Source organism: Macaca fascicularis, chromosome 13, assembly GCF_037993035.2.
Source record: "Macaca fascicularis isolate 582-1 chromosome 13, T2T-MFA8v1.1".
In the NCBI taxonomy this organism is placed as follows: Eukaryota; Metazoa; Chordata; class Mammalia; order Primates; family Cercopithecidae; genus Macaca; species Macaca fascicularis.
This window is the reverse complement of record NC_088387.1, coordinates 15,974,596-15,997,341: the sequence shown is the minus strand read 5'-3', so window position 1 is coordinate 15,997,341 and position 22,746 is coordinate 15,974,596. Positions and strand designations below refer to the sequence as shown.

The window sequence follows — 22,746 nt, the reverse complement described above, 5'->3', positions numbered from 1 at the left end:
TTTCAAAGGAGTTAATGACATCACAGTATTAAATCCATCTGACATGGAAACCAACTCCAACCACATCATAGTTGTTTTTTTTTTGAGACGGAATCTTGCCCTGTTGTCAGGCTGGAGTACTGTGGCGTGACAGATCACTGCATCCTCCGTCTCCAGGGTTCAAGTGATTCTCCTACCTCAGCCTCCCAAGTAGCTGGGACTACAGGTGCACGCTACCACGCCCAGCTAATTTTTGTATTTTTAGTAGAGACGAGATTTCACCATGTTGGCCAGGATGGTCTCGATATCCTGACCTCGTGATCTGCCCGCCTCAGCCTCTCAATGTGGTGGGAATACAGGTGTGAGCCACCGGTGCCTGGCCTATGGCACAGTTTTAAAACTGCATTTGCCTAGAAAGTGGATTTCTGTATATAGACCAAGTGTTGGGCTATATGACTCCATTGTCTTAGGCTATTTGGGGTTGGAGGAGGGAAGAGGGGTGAAGTAGAAAAGGAACAAGCTAACAAATGTCTTTTAAAAAGTAGAATTTAAAACAAAACCACATTCAACTGAACACCAGAACTCAATACCAGGATACAAGTTCAATTTTCAAAGAGCTAGAAGATCAAGCTAAGCACTGTATTGTATTTTGCTGAACGTTAAAATGACATAAATGTACTACAATTGCCTAAAGATGTTAAAAAAGCCAGCTTTTCAAATCTAGTCATGGCCTACTCATATGATAAACCCAATCCAAATGAGCAAAATTTAAAAGTTACACATACAGACAAATTCTCAACCACAAGACTGTTTAGTTTAAGTTATAAGTTAGAAGTTCTAAGACTCTCCTTTTACCCACCTTGAGCAATCGCAGCAAGTTTTCCCTTTTCTTCAGGGCTGAGCTGCAACATTGTATTTATAACAGGAAGAAGTCTTTCTCTTTCACTACCTGGTTTCAGGAAAATGAACTGTAGCAAGACATTCTTCAAGTATTCCAGGTTAGCTGCAGACTTCTCTCGCTCTTGATTCCTTTCTAATCTTCTTATTTCACTTTTGAGAAGCTGGTGTTAGAGAAATGAATTAAAAATGGGCTTTAGGAGCTTCTGATTAAATATGGCAGACTGAACTCATGTATTTTTCTTCTCCCCGCTAAACGTCCCCCTTCCCTCCATATGGCAATAAAGGAGGGAATTTAGTTAACTGTAGCAGCTGTATGTGAAGCATTTCAAAGGAGTTTATGACATTACAGTATAAAATCCATTTGACATGAAAACCTGAACTCCAACTATGAGATAGTTTCAAAGCTGCATTTGCCTAGAAAGTGGATTGCTGCATATGCACCAAGTGTTGGGCTATATGACTCCATTGTCCTAAGCTATTTAGGGTTGGAGGGAAGAGGGGTGAAGTTGAAAAGGAACAAGCTAATACAAGAGGAGAAAAAGTAGATGAGACACATCAAGAAATTCTCACAAGATGAGAAGCAGACGAAGAAGTGGAAATGAGTCAGTCCAGCAGCTTACCAAGTATCACTGACAAGAGGAGAGGATGCATCCTGTGTAAATACCGGGGTTATTGCTTCAGAAGCACAGGGTATCATGGAAATTGGAGTTGAAAGCTGGGGAACTGATGGAATGTCTACATGAGGAGCAACTAACTGGAGCCATGGGTTGGTACCAAGATGTTTCCTCTGCCTTCTACTTTCTATAGAAACTAAGCCTGTATGGCATGGGGCTCTGAAAATGGGCTGAGGGGAACATCTGTAGCCTCCACTAACTCCCTGCCCCTATCTTGTTCCTAAAGTCCCAGGCAGTTAAGACGTCCACAGTGAATGGCACTTAATCAAAAGTTCAGACACGGTGAAAATTCAAGAATATAAGACAATGTAAAACACTATCAAAGAAATGAGGCAAAGAATGATATAAAAAAGGTAACAGCATGTTCAAGTCTTTGAGGAAGATTTCCAGGTTGAAACCAAGCCGTGGCTTTTAGCATATTTTCATTTTAGGTTAGACAAGAAAGTTAGCCAACTTTGTCCTAAAACCTAGGACCATTTAAAAAAGTGACAATAAAGAAGACTAAGAAATCATCAAGAGAGTATAAATTTATGAAAATATAACATTTGGCCAGGCGGGGTGGCTCATGCCTGTAATCCCAACACTTTGGGAGGCTGAGGCGGGCAGATCATGAGGTCAGGACATCAAGACCATCCTGGCCAACATGGTGAAACCCTGTCTTTACTAAAATACAAAAAATTAGCCGGGCATGGTGGTGCGTGCCTGTAGTCCCAGCTACTTGGGAGGCTGAGGCAGGGGAATCGCTTTAACCTGGGAGGCGGAGATTGCAGTGAGCCGAGATCACACCAGTGCACTCCAACCTGGTGACAGAGCAAGACTCTGTCTCAAAAAAGAAAAAAAAAAAAAAAAAGAAAATAAAACATTTAAATAAGTAACTTAGGTTTACTGGGCTAGTTAGTGATTTGTTAGCTAATGATGTTTTTATTAGTGTGAAAATGTTATTTTATAGAGATGCATACTGAAGTATTTAGTGGTGGAATGTCATGATATATTAAATTTACTAAAAATAACTGAATTCAGCTTTAAAATAATCTGATAAGGATAGCTAGTGGCCTTGCACAGTGGCAGGACAGATCTATTAGGAGCAGCAAAGTACAGGGGAAAAGTATGTACTTTTCAGACAGCTATGAGTTTGAACTTTGTTCCACCATTCACCAGCCTCAATTTTTCTCTCAACCAGTGATGAGATTAAATAATATATGTAAAGCCTAGGGCCTGGGTCATAAGAACTCCTCAGTAAGTAGTATGACTGTATTCTGAGGGGTGATTATCAGTGAGCCAGGGTGGAAATATCTCATTTGAGTAATTCTCAACTGCTCTACAACATTCCTACATGTTTCTGGTGTCTACTTGAAACAGGAGAAAAACTTCCCATGCCACTTTGCCATCTCCACTTGAAAACTGTTTAGTAGTTCAGTACCATAAATATCATGTGAATGATTTAAATTTACTGTTTATCTTTAGAATTCAAAGACTCACACCCAGTAAGTTTTATTTAAGCATATGTGGAACAATGACTTGTGAGCATCTCTCTAGTTTCTAAATCTATTATGGTTTCTTAGAAAAAGTAGGAATTAAGAAATAATCTTTATGTAATAGGTATAAAAGCAATATTTTGGCCGGGCACAGTGGCTCATGCCTGTAATACCAGCACTTTGGGAGGCTGAGGTGGGTGGATCACAAGGTCAGGAGATCGAGACCATCCTGGCTAACATGGTGAAACCCTGTCTCTACTAAAAATACAAAAAAATTAGTAGGGTGTGGTGGCGGGCGCCTGTAGTCCCAGCTACTCGGGAGGCTGAGGCAGGAGAATGGTGCGAACCCGGGAGGCGGAGCTTGCAGTGAGCCGAGATTGTGACACTGCACTCCAGTCTGGGCGACAGAGTAAGACTCTGTCTCAAAAAAAAAAAAAAAAAAAAAAAAAGAAAAGAAAAGCAGTATTTCTCACCATCAGGAATCTAATATAAAGATCAAGACGTTATGGATGCATCTGCAATGTGAATTTTTAAACTTGGGTGCCTGTGTATGGAGGACCAAGAAAACCAAACTGGCGGTTTTCATGGTGGCCAGGTTCGCTGATCTCACCTTAATTTGCTCCATAAGGATTGCATTGGTTGCTTCTGTTTCCCGAAGCAGGCCGTTTAAGTGATCTGCACTTTTTGTGGTGGAACTGAGTTTCTGAACCAATTCTTCTTTGGTAAATTTGGCATGCCATAATGGAGGCTCTGCAAGATGTTCCAAGAATTAATTTTCAAAATCACAGATACAGATGAAGATTCTAAATAAGAAAACATCTAAATATAAATATCTTACTATGTGATATTTTATAGGTCTGCTTTCTTTGCCATTCATCTATTCAACATACCTTGATCAACAGATTATATTGTAGGTGACACAAATAACACAGTATCCCTGTTGTAAAGCATATAATCTAACTGAATATAAGCCCTATAAGTCCCAGTTCTGAAATTTGTCAGAACTGTGTTTATAGGCAGTTTTATTACACATCTTCTTCCCATCTATGAATATTGCAAGACTTTATGTCATTTCACTTATAATGAGGAAAGCATTAACATTTACTGGTCATGTATCATGTACCCTCATAAGAATCTTCTATCAGGTGGGGTAGGTATCATTATTCAAACTTTATAGACGATGAAACAGGCTCACAGATGACAGGTAATTTTGGCAGGAATCACAAAGTCAAATCGGCTTCTGGAGTCTGCTGCTGCTCTATCACGATGCCTCCATGTCACCACTACTAACTTTGCCTGAAGGAACCATGACTTGCAATTTCTACCCCACATAGTCAGTGACCATGAATACAAATGACCCTTACTCCAGGTGATCCTGAAGTTTCAGGAAGATGACAAACAGATTCCCCCTAAATTTTGAACAGTAATATTGATTATAGGTAAGAATAAAATATACCAAAACATCACTACAAAAATTTAGCATTACTTCATCAAGAGGAATAAACTGAAACTGTCAGTTTCTTGGAAGGGTGAGAAGATAGTTTATCCTGCTTTCTAATACCCACTGCCTATTTGTGACTGTAAACTTCCCACCACTTATTTATGGTTCAAACCTAGGGCAAGAGTTAACATTTTATTTTAAAAAAGATTTGTTTTGTAATTTTCCCATTTGGACAGTGTGATGGTTAATGCTGGGTGTCAACTTGATTGGATTAAAGGATGCAACGTATTAATCCTGAGTGTGTCTGTGAGGGTGTTGCCAAAGGAGATTAACATTTGAGTCAGTGGGCTGGGGAAGGCAGACCCACCCTTAATCTGGTAGGTACCATTTAATCAGCTGCCAGCGAACATAAAGCAGGCAGAAAAACGTGAAAAGGTGAGACTGGCCTAGCCTCCCAGCCTACATCTTTCTCCTGTGCTGGATGCTTCCTGCCCTTGAACATCAGACTCTTAGTTCTTCAGTTTTGGAACTTGGACTGGCTCTCGTTGCTCCTCAGCCTGCAGATGGCCTAGTGATCGTGTAAGGTAATACTTAATAAGCATCCATCTGTCCATCAAATTAGTTCTGTCCCTCTAGAGAACCGTAATACAAACAGGTAGTGGAATATTGAAATAAATTTTATTGGAGCAGCCCAAAAAAGCATATGTAACTTAGAGTAATAGTAATTAAATAAGACAAAGAAATTAAATAAGAAAAACATATTTAGATAGAGTAACATACCAAATTTAGTTTCGGGAGAATTAAGCAGCTGTTCTAAAGACTGTGTATATGTGCTGGCGGAAGACACAGACTCAGTATCAGTTGTCTCCATGCCTTCTCCCTCTTCCCGGGTTACAGTGTGCATGTCTAGAAGTGGGAGGTCTGTGTTTCTCCTTTCTCGAAGGTTCTTCAAAGATTGTTGAGAGGAAACTGGGCCTATTAGATTTTTTTTTAAAGGTTAAGTGTGAGATTGTTCAAAATCTATGGATTTGACCTTACAGAGATACACAATAAAATGAAAATATCAAATGATAAGAGCAGAGGAATTAAGTAACTATAAGACAAGTGAAAGGTACATGAAGAATTGCTAAAACATTTCTTAAAATTTAGTCATCAAGGCTGGGCATGGTTGCTCACACCTGTAATCCTAGCACTTTGGGAGGCTGAGGTGGGTGGCTCACGAGGTCAGGAAGTTCAAGACCAGCCTGGCCAAGATGGTGAAACCCTATCTCTACTAAAAATACAAAAGGTGGGCACGGTGGCAGGTGCCTGTAATCCCAGCTGCTGGGGAGGCTGAGGCAGAGAATTGCTGGAACCCAGCAGGCAGAGGTTGCAGTGAGCTGAGACCACGCCACTGTGCTTCAGTCTGGTGACAGAGCGAGTCTCAAAAGAAAAAAAAAAAATTTAGTTATCAAATATCAAACTTTTAACTACGTTAGTCATTTTAGCAGAAGCTATAAATTAATTGCTACTAGCTAAGATAAACTGTGAGATAACACAGCTCATAATACAGTACTACTTGTTTTTTATTAATTTAGAGTAGAGGGCCATACTGCTGCTAAATACTGGCCAAAATTAAAAAACTAGATTCTGGCAATTTTTCAGGATTAGGTATTTGAGATTGCTGCATACTTCTTGAAACACACTTGCTGAAATCTGCTCGGCAGACATCCTCGATCACTGCCCTTATACCTTTACCTCTGCAGCTTCTTAACTGTTGCTGCTCATACCTACAGTGTTCATACAATAAGAGCCCAGAATCCAGAGCATGGAACGAATCAATTACATTGTCTAGCAAGACTTTCCTGTTTGCTGATGAACTGTAAAGTGCTTTTTTTTTTTTCCCCCCGAGACGGGTCTCACTCTGTCACACAGTTTGGAGTGCAGTGGCACAATCTTGGCTCACAGCAACCTCTGCCTCCTAGGCTTAAGCCATCCTCCCACCTCAGCCCCACGAGTAGCTGGGACTTACATGTGCATGCCATGCTGCCCAGATAATTTCTGTGTTTTTAGTAGAGATGAGGTTTCACCATGTTGCCCAGACCGGTCTCAAACTCCTGGCCTCATGTGATCCACCTGACTTGGCCTCCCAAAGTGCTGAGACTGCAGGCGTGAGCCACCATGTCCGGTCTAAACTGTCAAGTTTATCAGGCCCTTTGACATCTATTAGTTTATTGACCCTGAAACATCTGAAGTTCAGATAAATTTAATGACTTTGCCCAAGGTCTCATAACTGAGTTAGAAACCAGAACTGTAATCTAGATTTTTAAACTTCAGATTTCATTTATTTTGCATTTCATTAAGTTGCCTTAGGCCTGACTGCCCTTTCTAAAGCATTTTCCTGAGTTTCTGATAAGCTGACTACTTATTCCACTGCTAATTCCTAGATTACAATCTCCTGTACGAACTTTGCCCTGGCCAATTACTTCTTTTGTTGATTCTTTGGCATATGTTAAATTATCTTGAAGTTGCTTTTTTACCCTAATAAGTGACCGATAGCTGCTAATGCTCCAGTGACAGTATTTCCCATGGGAAACCAAAACACTATCAACTTGCTACTAAAATACTACATCATCATGGCTGACATTTTTCCACTTCTTCCTGGAAGCAGAATGGAAGACACTGGGTGCAGGTGAACTAAAACTCCAACTAGTTGTAAATGTGAAAGGAAAGAAGCTATATTGGCCATGCAATTCTACACATTCAGTGCCGCCTGAGTGTTTCTAAGCTCCTTGCTCTATCTCTAATGTTTCTATTTAAAAAGTAGACAAACTTGATGACTAACAACAAAGAACATGAAACAAATCTGGTGAATACTAGAATTAAGACATATGTTATGAGACTACCAGAGTATGTTTAAGTCAGAGAAAAAGAAATACTCCTTTCCATTGAGGGTAAGAAATACATCAAAGTCAGCATTCTAAGAGGTTATACAGGCCTCTATAAGTATAATCAAGGAAGGATTCAGATGGTTCAAATATCTTCCTAGTAAGCAAATCCAAAATTCATTAATCACAGAATTGATTCTGGTGACACCTAGTAAATTTTCTTTCTTATGAATTTGGAAGAATGTATTTAAGAGACATAAACACACGAAAATTTGAACAACTAATATTTCCATGTGTACATACATACTTCTTGTGGTCGGTTCATTCTTAAGCTGGAAGAGCTGTGCTTCCACCCTGGAGAGCTGCTGCTGTAATGTCTCCACTGTCTTTCTGTGCTCTTCCTGCAAATGTCGCACTTGATCTCGGAAGCTATTTCGAAGGACCTCATTCTGGGATGTTAGCTGACTCACAGTCTGTGTATGCTCAGACTTCATCATCATGTTCTCTGATTGTATGGAACACAATCTGAAAGACGAGAAACTTAGTTCACAAAAGATCTTTCAACTTTATATGTTGACTTTAGCCTTTCTCCACTGGGTTCTGCAAGAGAATTAGCTCTAAGACCTCTATTGAATGTATGAATCAACTTCTCTCCTACATACCTACATTGTACTCATTGTGTAATAACTTGATGAGAACTGACACTGGCTGTCATCTAGTTCAAATAATCTGCGTTCCACATTTCAGATGAAGAACCCCAGTTGAGAAACTGCGTTGTGTGGTCCAGACTAGGAACTTCATAGTTCATCAGAAAAAAGGACCATATTTAAAGCAAAAAATAATTATACTTTTAATTAGTTCACTTCTTCATGTCATCGTACGTGGTAGCTCACATAAAGATTAATCTCCCTTTTATCTACTACCCTGAAAATATGAGGGGGGGGAACTCACACTCTTAATTCACTCAGAAAACTTTAGAGGAAAGTATCCATTTTTGAGTTGATTAACACGAACCACAAACACAGACTTGGTTTACTATAGCTGTTTCAAATCTCACTGCACGTACGAATTGCTGGAGTACCTTGTTGAAAATAGAGACATCTAGTTTTCATGTTACACCCACTGAATCAGGATCTCAGTAGTATTCTAGGAATTCCCTACTTTTAGCAGTTTTCAATGTGATTTTTATGTGCTCAGCCTGAAACTAACCAGTGGGCCTACAATTTGGGAACCATCACTTTTAAGGGTTTACCTGCAGTTTTCATGTTTTATATGTTTGGCTTTGGTAAAACAAAAGAAAACAAAAAAAATTTCCTTTTATACAGGGGATCCACATAATTCTCTCATAAAAATACAAAAGCTGTCGGAGAAAAAAGTAAAAGCCCTCATTAATTACTCTCATGCCTGGCAGGATGAAATCCCAATTCCACAGGTAGATAAATGTTGTTAACGGTTTAGCCTATACTTTTCCAAGATATTTTTTCTACCTGCTACACTTATACGCACCATATAAGGTTTAAAACAGGGGTTAGTGGCTGAAGAGAGAAAGGCAATAAAATACCATGTTTTAGGAAAGAAATCTTAATTACTAAGTTCATATTGATTAATGAATCTAGAAAATACTAGTGTATACACATTTCTCTGCAAGCATTTTGTTCAAACAATATCTACCAAGAAAGTAAAGGAAGAACCATCGGTAGTTACAAAAATAGTCCAAGCAGGATAAATATTAGAGGTAGGGTAAAGTGTCTATTCTCAGGCAGTATCAGTGACATTTCTAAATTTACCTACTTGAAAGCTAAATATTTAAACCCCCCATCTGGAATAAGAATGACTGTGCTGATGAAAGTTCACTGTTCTGTCTCAGTTGTTACTGAAGTGTTTATATTAACTGTAGTCTCTGGGTAATACAGATATTAATTAGCCTAATTATCACATTCCTCTGGAACCATTTTCACAATCTACTACAGAGAAAGTATAAATATTAAAACATTTTTAAAAGTGGAGACTATATAAAGAGGCTATTTCTTCATACTTGGGCACAGACAGTAACAATACTGTTAGTTTTTAACATTTCTGAAGAAGAGCAAAGACTCCTAAAGATACCTCAAAATGCTATGAAAAGTGACTGGCACATAGTAGGTGCTCAAAAAACACTTACTGAAAGATTGAATTACTTTAGAGGAATCAACAGTTACTTTGTGTTAGCAATGTAATTTGCAATAACTTTCCTAAAGAATAAGTGTTGGAGAATATCAAGCAAACATCACCTAATCTCATGGTAAACCCTGGTGATAGGCAGCTAGAAAACTGGTCCATCTCCCTGAAACTTTTGGTTTACATGATTAACATGCACATTACACTGTTAACAGACAGAAGCCACAAAAAGCTAAGTGCTTTCACTTTTCAGATTAGCATAAGATTAGATATATATTATATAAGAAAATCTGTGATAAAAGTATCAACACCCTTGATAAAAGATGCTCAATGAAGAATTCTTTTCCTCAGCCTAATACTCCTATTACCCTATTTCTTTATCACAGGAGTTGAAAACTTCTTGTTCACAATCTATTTTGCCAATATTCCTACTGTCTATTTAAAGTATTATAGTGATGAACAAAATATGACAAATTGAAGACAGAATTGCAAAGATAAGTTGCATATTCTTTTTCAGTTAGCAACTATTTGGGTGTTTTCTTCTAGAAAAAAAAATGCTTATGATTTGGATTGGAAAGTAGTATGTTTTTGTTTTTTTAGAGAAACATCCTAGCCAAGAAGGCTGTAGGAGATGCAGAATACTGGATGAGCAGACAGACATTAGTTGTTCTTAAAAATGCAAAATACAAAAGCAACGTAAAAGGTGAAGCTCTAAGGTAGATAAAGCAAAGTTACCAAGCCTTTAGATATGTCTGTTTTTTATTTTCTCATCTGCATTTATCTCAAGGAGCAACATATTAGAAGTTTCAACAAAGAAATACATTGCTGTCTGGTACAGCGTTAGTGCTGCTAACAACCTTACTTTTCCCGGAGTTCCGCCTCTTTGGACACAGTTTCCTGAAGCATCTTGTTGTGCCTTTCTAGCAGTGTATCATGTTCAGACTGCAATGTTTGAAGTTCAGATACATTCATCTGTAAGTTATTTTGGCTATCTTGTAATTTGATTTTTAGTTGGTCAATCAGCATTTCCAGATGTTCCCTAAAACAGAAATACAGTTTTAAAATTTTTTGAAAAAGGTGAATTTGATTTTGTGGTTTTAAATATAGTTAACCATTTAATCTTTCAATGTCATACTCTTGGATGATTCTAAAGGAAATATAATAGAAGAATTCAAGACTAGGATTAAATATAATACAAAAGATACAGCCAGATTTAAAATCTTAGGCACTATAGATTTACAAAAAATTTCTCCAAAATTTAGAATTTCATATTCAAAAAGGGGCATCAAAATAGCCTATTTTATGTTACAGGACTACGTCAGCTAAAGAAAAAACGTCACGTTACTTTTTTTTTTTTTTTTTTTTTTTTGAGATGGAGTTTGGCTCTGTTGCCCAGGCTGGAGTGCAGTGGCGCAATCTTGGCTCACTGCAACCTCTGCCTCCCAGGTTCAAGCGATTCTCCTGACTCAGCCTCCCGAGTAGCTGGGACTACAGGCACACACCACCACACTCAGTTAATTTTTTATTTTTAGTAGAGGCGGGGTTTCACCATGTTGGTCAGGTTAGTCTTGAACTCCTGACCTCAGGTGATCCGCCAGCCTTGGACTCCCAATGTGCTGGGATTACAGGTGTGAACCACCACACCTGGCACACTCACAGTTCTTAAATTGTTGTTTTAAAAATGGTATGTCAGACCAAGTTACAGTGAAAGATAATCCCTGAAGAAAAGCAGGTCTTTTCAGACTTGGAAAAAAAACTAGGTGGAAATAGTTAAAATCCTAATTCTGCCACAATAAGTACAATACACTATTAGTTTCTTTTTTAAAAAATGTATTTATATTATAAGAAAGTAGAAGCAACACAAAACATTTACATTCATATAATCTGAACTCAAAATTTAGGCATGGTCAAAAATGGCTCTTGAAAATGGTGACTTTTTTTTTTTTTTTTTTTTTTTTGAGACGGAGTCTCGCTCTGTCACCCAGGCTGGAGTGCAGTGGCCGGACCTCAGCTCACTGCAAGCTCCGCCTCCCGGGTTTACGCCATTCTCCTGCCTCAGCCTCCCAAGTAGCTGGGACTACAAGCGCCCGCCACCTCGCCCGGCTAGTTTTTTTTTTTGTATTTTTTAGTAGAGACGGGGTTTCACGGTGTTCGCCAGGATGGTCTCGATCTCCTGACCTCGTGATCCGCCCGTCTCGGCCTCCCAAAGTGCTGGGATTACAGGCTTGAGCCACCGCGCCCGGCGAAAATGGTGACTTTTTTAATTTATGAAATGCATCAGTATCTAATTTCCCCTTTATATAATGGGCTACTGGAGAGAAAATACCATGTTTCAATCTACAGTCTCTATATTTAATAGATTCCTAAATGAAAGTAACAGAAACATAAACATACAAAAATCCATAATAATTAGTCTTGTTTAGAACAGTAAGAGTCAGATGTAAAACTGCTTTGAATACTGAACTGCTACTCAAAGACAAAACACAGATGCCATGGAATGCCCCATCTCTTACTCCCAGTGCAAACAGGATTTGTATGCTACTTTTAAAGCAGCATAAACAACATACCATTCATATAGAACTGAAATGGTCATAAACAAGAAAAGTTTAATTCTAGACCAAAATTCAGTATGAAATTTAAAATTTTTTGAAATAAGTAAAATATTTTAAAGCAACTTCTGTTTAACCTAAATTAATGGCAAATAAGTATACTTTGCATTTTAATTTTCACTTCTGAATTTTCAAAATTGGAAAAACAAATCATAATGTAATTTTAATGCCGGTATTTCTACCATGACAAGATCTTATTAAGACCAGATTGAACTGTTAGCCTATTATCTCATATCCTGGCCTCACTGTGCACTTTAACATCTAATTTTAGAGTTTGTAACAGTGTCCTTTGTAATGAAGTTTCCCTGTTACTGTCTGCAGACACAGTGAAGCCAAGAAATCCTGTTTTCTTTGGTAACAATATACATAATTTCACAGTTGAAAATCATAATAGGATTTTAGGCTGGGTGCCGTGGCTCACGCCTGTAATCCCAGCACTCTGAGAGGCTGAGGTGGGTGGATCATCTGAGGTCAGGAGTTTGAGACCAGCCTGGCCAACATGGTGAAACCCTGTCTCTACTAAAAATACAAAAATTAGCTGGGCGTGATGGTGCATGCCTGTAATCCCAGCTACTCAGGAGGCTGAGGCAGGAGAATCACTTGAACCCGGGAAGCGGAGGTGACAGCAAGCTGAGATTGCATCACTGCACTCCAGCCTGGGCAACAAGAGCGAAACTCTGTCTCAAAAAAAAAAAGCCACACAAAAAAACACAAAAAAATCACACACAAAACATAATAGGATTTTCAATCTACTTGGTGAAGAACCTGCATTGTGGGAGGAAAACTCTGCATATTTAATTTAGACTTTACCTTTCTTGTTTAGCGCCCTCAGTTTCAGCCTGAGACATAGATTTATTTTTCTGTTGTTTTAGAACGTTATGAACTCGGACTTTGTAGCTCTCGAATTCAGAGGTTACAGTAGCTTGTTCTGCCTATAACATTTAAAAGAGAGAAACGTTTTGTATCATAACAGGGTCCTTCTATTTTCTTTCAGAGATTAACAAATTGAGATAAAAACCTGTTTTTTAAAGTAAGAAAAATGGCTGACATACTTTTTGGTTCCTTGATTAACCCTGCTAAAAAGTATACTTCTGTTGGCTTTACACGTAATTTTTTCAATTGATACATAATTGTACATATTTATGGGGTGCATGTGATATTCTGATGGATACACACAATGTGTAATAAGCAAATCAGGGTAATTAGGATATCCATTGCCTCAAATATTTATCAGGTCTTTGTGTTGGGAGGCCTTACACTTTTTAAAGGCCTCTCAATAATACATTTTTTTTTTTCTGATAAGAGATCCGTTTCTACCATGTCTTCTACCCTGGTAGATTAATTTACTAACCATACATTTTATAGTGGCACTATGTGCTTTTGGAACTTTATAAACATTTTCTCTTATGATATCCCTTTTATAAATTTGAGGCAAATTAACTCAAATAAATTATTTGAACTTCAGTTTTCAAAACAGAGTGGTAAGCGTTAAGTTCTAGGTCTTCCACTTTCCTGAAGTGATCTGTGAACTCCCACAACAGTGTTGCCATGATTGCTTAAATAAGACCTGCATCTAACACAACCACTGCACTTGGCCTGTTTTGGATGATGACAAGAAAGTAGGCCCCCACAGCCGTGCTACTAAAATGTTATTTTATCATCATTTAGCCCTAGAAAGAACCGTAACACCTTCCTAATAAAAAAAAGTTTTATAAAGAAGTGACACATAAATTGCAAAACAAGGTTGAAATGGAAAAAAACATCATGTTTTTCCTTTTGGCAAAAAAAGTGATCCAAATTATGACTGGGGTTGGCACGGGATTGGGGTTAGAGGCAGATTAACTGAACAGGTCTTAATCTAATAAGTGCTCTTAACAGCAAAATACTAAAAAGGGAGAGCACAGCCCTGGAGTAAACACCAATGACTAGCTGACAATAAAATCCCAGTGGCTCGCTGTGGCTGCTCTGAAGAACGCACCTTGGCGGCACGACTCTCCTCCTGTAGCGCTGTCACTCTCTGCCGGTACGCACTTAGCGTACGCTGGTGCTGTTCTGCAGAGGTTTTCAGGTGCTCGTGGATTTTGTGTTTCTCTGATGTTATTTCAGCCAGCTGTATCTGGGGGTAAATCTTTAAACTTAGCTTTAGCAAATCCTACCTTCACTAGTTAAAGAGGTTTTCCTTAAAACACAAACTTTAGGTTTGAGACATAAGTACATATAAGGCATAATTAAGTAGCGAAATATTTTTATTTTTAAATATTTTATATTTTTTATTCTTGAAAAAGAGACAAGTAGAACATTTTCTCACTAATTTATCTTTTCTTAAACCAACATCGATTAAAAAAAAATGAAAATCCCAGACTACATATTTAACATACAATATTTAAATACTTCAAGACATTATATATATAAAAATATATACAAACGTAGCAAACATAGAAAATCATTTTATAAACTGTTTCTTGTGACTGCAATATCATTTAGAAAGTTCGGATGCATGCTTATTTTGCACTATTCTACCGTGTATTACAAATTTCCAAATATATGAAAATAATCTAGCTTGAGCTAAACAATATACTCCAGTTATATACCAGACTTGATTTATTGTTGCAAATTCCTCAAAATGTTGAGGAATCTTTCTAGATATCCTTACAGGATAATTAGTAAAATCTCTGAATGGTACCTCACTTCTACATGAAAAAACATTTTTTTAATCTTAAAAAGTAAAAACCTTACTTTATAGACTTCTACTTGCTGCTGGCTTGCCTCCAGCTCACCTTTTAAAGATGCTTGAAGTATTAAGTGATCAGTTTCCTACAAGAATGAGAATCTTGGTTAAATTTTTAAAAATGTTACTCATAAATAAATTATAAATAAGTACTAAAATATGAAACTAAAAAAATTAACATACTGCTTGCTTTGAATCTGCCAGTTCCTTTTTGGTTTTCACAAGCAATTGCTTGATTTTGGTGTTTTTTTCTTCATATTGTTGTACTGAAGACTGTAATGAAGCTAGCACAAGAAATAATTTCAGCAGAAAAAGATGAAACATTTTTTATGAGTGAATTTGAATACACAAATAATGTCTTCTTTGTATTGGCTTATCTTTAAAAGAAGCCTGTTTTAGCTTTTTATTATGGAATACTTCAAACATATGTGACAGTAGTAATAACAGTGCCATAAACTCTACTGTACCCATCTCCCAGCTTTTACAATTACAACCCATGACAATCTCAGTTAATCCAGACAACAGCAAGGTACTTAAGAAATGTTAAAGTGAATAAATGTGGACTATAAACATCTTAATGGCAAACAGTTTTACACCCATTCTGGACCCCAGTAACATTTATCCCGTTAAACACCCGACAGTGAAAGACTGGTGAAATAAACAAGAAATGCCCCCCACTAAATCAAGTTGTTATGATGAAATAATTAAAAGGCAAAGTGAACTTTATTTAACTCACTTATTTCTTCTTGTAGGGTTTCTTGTTTCTGTTTTTGAATTTTTATTTCTTGCTCCAAATCTTCTATCTTGTTGTTTTTATTACTTAACTTTTGATTTAGTTCTTTCATCAAACGTTCATAATCAGCTATTTCCATATTCATCAATGTGGTTTGTTGGGCATCCTGCACATTTATAAATAAAAGATTTAGACAATAGTAGATCAGTTCATTTGTAAAATTGCTAAAATGATGCCACAGCAATAAATGGATGCTTTTCTGTAATACTCAAATCGTTTACACTGTAACGAAAAAATGAGGAGTTGGATATTTTCTAGTTTTTAATTTCACAAAATATTTTCTAATAGTTTAACCCAACTTTCTTAGTTTCATTTTATTTCATTATAACGAACTACAACGGGCAGTTGTAGCCTGTGGAGCTCTTATTTATAAAATACTAATATTTCAAGTGGCTCTTATATAATAGTACATTTCTTTTTAGCCTAATCTTTGAATGAGTAAAGTCAGCCAAAGTTTTAAGTATAATACAAATTTCAAGCTTTGACATTAATTAAATCTTAATGTGTCATACAACAATCATGTACATAAAATGAAATGTCAAACCAAAATCTTGTAACTCATGAGCCTAGATTCTTCTGAAAGGACTGGTACTTAGAGAAGTTAAATTTTCAATTTTTTGAGCAAATAATTTATAAAGCATTATTTTAGTACCACAAGTAACATTCTAAAATATTTCTTTTCAACATGTATAGAATAGTTTAACAATGCAGGCTGGGTGTGGTGGCTCACACCTGTAATCCCAGCACTTTGGGAGGCTGAGATGGGCAGATCATTTGAAGTCAGGAGTTCCAGACAAGCCTCACCAAAATGGTGAAACTCCTTCACTACCAAAAATACAAAAAGTTAGCCGGGTGTGGTGGTGCATGCATGGAATCTCGGCTACTCGGGAGGCTGAGGCTCAATAATTGCTTTGAACTCGGAAGGCAGAGGTTGCAGTGAGCCGAGATCATGCCACTGCACTCCAGCCTGGACCACAGAGCAGGAACACAGAAAGAACAGAACAAACAGAAAAACAAAACAGAACAACGTGAATATTACACCAATTTTGATCCTAGTGTTTTGTTTTACCTTTTTAACCAGCTCTAATTCTTGCATGGTTTTCTGAAGCTGTTTCTTTTCCTTTTGAAGTTGTACCTGAAGTTCTTCAAGTTCATTTACAGTAGTGGCATGTTCCTGAAATTAAAAATAAAAACAACCCACACAACCCAACCAACATTAAAAAGGTATTTTTAAGGGGCTTTAAAATAAATCTGACGGTCGGGCGCAGTGGTTCACGCCTGTAATCCCAGCACTTTGAGAGGCCCAGGCAGGCAGATCATAAGGTCAGGAGACTGAGACCATCCTGGCTAACACAGTGAAGCCCCGTCTACTAAAAACACACACAAAAAATTAGCTGGGCTTGGTGGTGAGTGCCTGTAATCCTAGCTACTCGGGAGGCTCAGGCAGGAGAATGGCGTGAATCTGGGAGGCGGAGCTTGCAGTGAGCTGAGACTGCGCCACTGCACTCCAGCCTGGGCAACAGAGCAAGACTCCGTCTCTAAATAAATAAATAAATAAATAAATAAAATAAATCGGACACACTAAAATACAAAAAGTTTGGTAATATTTCAATGTTTAAAATATATACACCCCCAGATCACAGCATGGATTCTCAAATTTATGGTTGGTATTAAGGAATTAATGAACTGTGCTGTATTCATAAATGCTACTCTTTAGTAAGTCTTCCCTTCATTTAAATAATATTTTGGTAAATGCATCATATATATGTGAATCAATCTCGCAGGATTGTTTTTACCTTTATCTTCTGTTCTTTCTGAAGTTTTTCAGCTTCTAATTCTTTGTCTACCATTGCTTTGGCTCTCTGGACTTCTAAAATCTGTACTTCTAATAATTTGGCATTAGACTGTAGTGTCTCAATACGAGCCAGCAGATCTTCATTATCAGAATTTATTTTTTCACACTGAAATGACCAATGATTCATTACTATAAACATGCAGAAAACATATACAGCAGAGAAGAATGAACAGGTACATTAATGAGAATACTGGTATAGTGTGACAAATGAAGATTTCAAAGTCCATGCTACAGAACGATAATGTTAAATTAAGAATAAGTTTTAAAATCTGTCACTGAAACACTAAAATGGTAAACCTTACAAGAGACCAGGTGCACTGGCAGAGTAAAGAGCAGAAATGAAAAACCCACCCCCAACCAACCAACCAATCCTCTAGGGGAATTAAGACTAGAATAATAAGCAAGATAGTTGCTGTTTCGTCTTATTCTTCTCTCACAAGTGGGGAGGAGGGTAAAGCGGGGGGTGGGGGGAACAAATTCTGTTTCCGACTATTTTTTTTTATGTTTATGCACAAAGTATTGAGATTAAAATACACCTGTTATAGTTTTCATTTTTGAATTTATTAAAAAATTACCTGCAAAGTCGAATTTCTTAGTTGTCTTGTAAGGTCTTCAACATGATGCTCAAAATTGTTAGCACGTTCTTTTTCCACATCCAGTTGCTCTGACTGCTTTTCATATTCTAATAAAAGATTCTTCAATAAAAGAAGGATTTAACTTTGGTATATTATTATGCATTCAACAGGTCAGACTTTATCATCAAGCCACCTTAAGATTCATGAGTCCATTCTGGATGCTTAAAATATTTACCCAAGTTGAACAGAATACCTAACTGGCATTAGGTAATAAAAATAGCACATTTTGGAAAACTTTTAGTATTGGAGGGTGGGGGAAATGTATGAAAGGAGAAGAAAATTTTAAATACAAACAATATAATAGCTCCAAGGTTAAATAGTCTACTCATTAACAACAATGAACTTCCAAAATGTAAACACAACTTAAGGATAGAGGATAAAAAGTTTAACCTGGATACCTAACTCCACCTGAAGAATTCTGATGAGAGAAATACTCCAGGCCTGGCCTAATATAAGGTAAAGGTGCTAATGAAAGAACACTGGAAGACATTCATAGATTTAGTCTCTCATACTCTGCAGTGACACTTTCAATATTTCCTGAAGAATCCAAAGCCAACTGAATTTGCTTTGATATTCCCAGTTGGCCTACTGAAGGACAGAATGATCAGACTTTTTTTTGCCACACACAAGCTAATTAGGTTATCCACCAAAATATGTAAATGAGATTGTTTTGAGACTACATGTAGTTCTTTATGTTCTTCTCTCTCTCCTTCCTTATAAATCCTGTTTTTGCCTTTGTTTCTGGAAAACTTCTATTCTTCCCACAAATGTGCATGCAAAATTACTAGCAAAATGGTGTGTTTTTTTTTTTTTCCTAGAGGTTCATATTTATTGACATTTGACCTAGAGTCCTCAGCATAAGGAAGGCACAGCCCTGGGCCATGGGTAGGAAAATCAGCATCCTACTCTCTCCTCAATTCCATCTGTTAATCCACCAACCCAAATCCCTCCCACCCCACTTGTAGTCCAAAGAAGATAAAATGATAAAAATGATGTGCTGCTCTCTCAACAGTCAGGTGAGTCTGAATTGGAGGGAAGGAAGTATTTGAAGTTCTGCTCATTTAGTTCCAGAACAAGAAATAAGCAGAGGCAGGAGGTGGAGAGCAAAGATGCTGGTAGCCCTGCAGCTTGCTAGGTCTTTATAGCTGTGTCTCTGGATTTGTAGGCACTTCGACTTTTCAGCTCCCACACAATTCCTTGAGGCAGGCAACCAGTGACCGACACCGCATATACACCCGGCTTAAAGTCACTGACTCGCTGCCACTTGGAGACCCAGCTGTCCTCTGGACTCATCATCACAATGATTCCATCAAAGGAAGAGCTGGTGGAGTCATACGCCATCTCTCAGTTACCTTTCGTTTGTAGATATGCATCACAACTGTCAAAACCATCACATTCAAACTGGTCTATAGTCTTGACCAGTCAACACAGCAAACAGGCCCACAGATGCCGCAGGTCCTTCGGCACCATCTCCAGGGCCATCTTCTCTGATGGGAAGAGCAACAGAGAGGTAGATGGCCACAGCCTGCGCACCCGCAGGAAGTAAATGGTGTTTTTAAAAAAATTGTAACTTTTCATTTCAGGGGTACATGTGCAGGTTTGTTATGTAGGCAAACTTGTGTCACAGGGGTTTGCTGTACAGATTATTTCACCATCCAAGTATTAAGCCTAGTACCCATTAGTTATTTTTCCTGATCCTCTCCCTCCTTCCACCCTCCGTTAGGCCCCAGTGTCTGTTGTTCCTCTGTATGTGTCCCTGTGTTCTCATCATTTAGCTCCCACTTGTAAGAGAGAACATGTGGTATTTGGTTTTCCGTTCCTGCATTAGTGTGCTCAGGATAGTGGCTTCCAGCTTCATCCATGTCCCTGCAAAGGACATAATCTCATATTTTTTTATGGCTGTGTAGTATTCCATGGTGTATATATACCAATTTTCTTTATCCAGTCTACCACTGACAGGCCTTTAGGTTGATTCCATGTCTTTGCTATCATGAATAGTGCTGCAGAGAACATACGCGTACATGTGTCTTTATTACACAATGACTTATATTCCTTTGGGTATATACCCAGGAACGGGATTGCTGGGTCAAATGGTATTTCTGTTTTTAGGTCTTTGAGGAATCTGTTTTCCACAATGGCTGAACTAATTTACACTCCCACCAAAAGTGTAAGTGTTCCTTTTTCTCTGCAACCTCACCAGCACCTGTTATTCTTTTGACTTTTTAATAGTAGCCATCCTGACTTAAGTGAGGTGGTATCTAAATGTGGTTTTATTGTTAGCACAGTGTTTACGTTTTCTTGCAAAGTTTACTTTTGGAAGTTCCACTGAGATACTATGCGTAAAAAAGAAATGACATTAACCAAGAGGACTGTGAAGCCTGGCAGTGGCCTTCCTCTGGACCTGGACCTCTTACGTCCTTGGCTCACCTCTGCAGGCTTCTCCGGTGGGTTTTTTTTTTTTTTTTTTTTGAGATGGAGTCTCTGTTGCCAGGCTGGGGTGCAGTGGCGCGATCTTGGCTCACTGCACCCTCCGCCTCCCAGGTTCCAGTGATTCTCCTGCCTCAGCCTCCTGGGTAGTTGGGATTACAGGCACGTGCCACCACATCCGGCTAATTTTTATATTTTTAGTAGAGACAGGGTTTCACCATGTTGGCCAGGCTGGTGTTGAACTGACCTCAGGTGATCCACATGCCTCAGCCTCCCAAAGTGTTGGAATTACAGGCATAAGCCACTGAGCCTGGCCTCTGGTGGGTCTTCTGGGGCATTTACACTCTTTTGGATCGTGCTTGCCAGATCTTTTTTTTTTGAGATGGGGTCTTGCTCCGTCGCCCAGGCTGGAGTGCAGCGGCGCAACTTCAGCTCACTGTAACCTTTGTCTCCTGGGTTCAAGTGATTCTCCTCCCTCAGCCTCCCAAGTATCTGGGACTATAGGTGTGTGCCACTACGGCCAACTAATATTTGTATTTTTAGTAGAGACAGGGTTTTGCCATGTTGCCCAGGCTGGTCTCAAACTCCTGAGCTCAGGCAATCTGCCTGCCTAGGTCTCCCAAAGTGCTAGGGTAACAGGTGTGAGCCACCATGCCCGGCTCTTGCTTCCCAGATCAGATCCTTGACTAATGCACTTTTGTTTCTAATTCTGATCTACACATGGTGAATTATTTGACTCAACTGGTGGCTGACTGTTAGAATCTGAATTTTGATTTTATAGTCTGTCCATTTAGTGATTTCGAAAAGTGGTAGAAGACAGCACTTGGGAATCTAGAATCTGCCTTATTTTTTATTTTTTTTGAGACGTTGTCTTGCTCTGTCACTAGGCTGGAGTGCAGTGGTGCGATCTTAGCTCACTGCAACCTCCATCTCCCTGCTTCAAGCAATTCCCCTGCCTCAGCCTCCCGAGTAGCTGGGACTACAGGCACACACCACCACATCCGGCTATTTTTTCTGTATCTTTAGTAGAGAGGGGGTTTCACTATGTGGCCAGACTGGTCTTGAACTCCTAACCTCAGGCAGTCCTCAAGCCACGGCCTCCCAAAGTGTGTTTTTGTATGTTTATTTATCTGAGTCTGCTACTTCCTGGCACACATGCACACAGGGCTGAGGTATCACTAAGGTCTTTTCTTTTCCATAGAAAGAAGATTCTGTGCTTCTTTTATATTTGGGTAGGCTCCTCTAAAAATCAGAGATATTTATCCACTTAGTCTCTAACTGGCCTTCTTCATTTTTACTCATTCTGGTTCCATTGCTGTCAATAGCTGTAAAAACTGAATTGCTATGCCAAGGCATAATAAATAATGGCTCCCTATGGGAAATTCTGATTTTAATCAAGTATTATTCCTAAGGGGAGTCTTGGAACAAAAACGAATGCCAGGCATACAAGAGTCTACTTTTACTTTCCGTATGTAGGGTAGACACTTCTAAACATCCGAATAATTATAAATTATTGTTCCTCTAGGACTCCTGTGTGTTCAGATCTTTTAATAAACTGATACAAGTTATTACAAGTGATGTGAACACTGAAAAAAACAGCCAAATTAACAAACTCCAAAATTATTCAGTATCTTTATAATGATGCATCCTGAAGAACTTAAGAGCGTAGGTATATGTGTTTTTAAAAGTGATCATTCTTGGCCGGGCGCGGTGGCTCAAGCCTGTAATCCCAGCACTTTGGGAGGCCGAGACGGGTGGATCACGAGGTCAGGAGATCGAGACCATCCTGGCTAACACGGTGAAACCCCATCTCTACTAAAAAAAAATACAAAAAACTAGCCGGGCGAGGTGGCGGGCGCCTGTAGTCCCAGCTACTCAGGAGGCTGAGGCAGGAGAATGGCGTAAACCCGGGAGGTGGAGCTTGCAGTGAGCTGAGATCCGGCCACTGCACCCCAGCCTGGGCGACAGAGCAAGACTCCGTCTCAAAAAAAAAAAAAAAAAAAAAAAAAAGTGATCATTCTTAAACATTTCAGCACTTCTAGTTCTACCTTAAATCCTGTCACATTTTTATACATGTTTATATTACATATGAAAATATGGTAATGAAATTTGAAAATTTAAATCTACACATGACAAAATTAGTATGCTCATATATAAAGATCTTACAAATCCATTAAAAAACCCATTTAAAATTTATATATGGGCT

The 22,746-nt window shown here is 38.4% G+C and overlaps 1 protein-coding gene and 1 pseudogene across 12 annotated transcripts in view; both read right to left on the bottom strand.

The window, feature by feature from the left end:
• The window catches only part of GCC2 (GRIP and coiled-coil domain containing 2), a 63,589-nt gene that overhangs the window by 9,156 nt on the left and 31,687 nt on the right, over positions 1-22,746 (bottom strand). For 10 of the 12 annotated variants that reach the window (XM_005575212.4, XM_005575213.4, XM_065526763.1 and 7 more), the window contains 13 exons: positions 18,054-18,173; positions 17,420-17,584; positions 16,693-16,797; positions 15,567-15,729; positions 15,014-15,114; positions 14,839-14,916; positions 14,081-14,218; positions 12,913-13,034; positions 10,356-10,532; positions 7,644-7,861; positions 5,250-5,444; positions 3,639-3,778; positions 839-1,040 (listed from right to left, as the gene is read on the bottom strand). In XM_005575212.4, coding sequence (XP_005575269.3) covers positions 839-1,040; positions 3,639-3,778; positions 5,250-5,444; positions 7,644-7,861; positions 10,356-10,532; positions 12,913-13,034; positions 14,081-14,218; positions 14,839-14,916; positions 15,014-15,114; positions 15,567-15,729; positions 16,693-16,797; positions 17,420-17,584; positions 18,054-18,173 — 1,924 coding nt within the window. Of the gene's footprint in view, positions 1-838; positions 1,041-3,638; positions 3,779-5,249; positions 5,445-7,639; positions 7,862-10,355; positions 10,533-12,912; positions 13,035-14,080; positions 14,219-14,838; positions 14,917-15,013; positions 15,115-15,566; positions 15,730-16,692; positions 16,798-17,419; positions 17,585-18,053; positions 18,174-22,746 lie in introns of those variants that run through there. The other 2 variants (XR_283101.5, XR_012422029.1) reach the window with 2 other exon arrangements.
• Positions 19,112-19,819, bottom strand: LOC141408319 (transcription elongation factor SPT4-A-like; annotated as a pseudogene).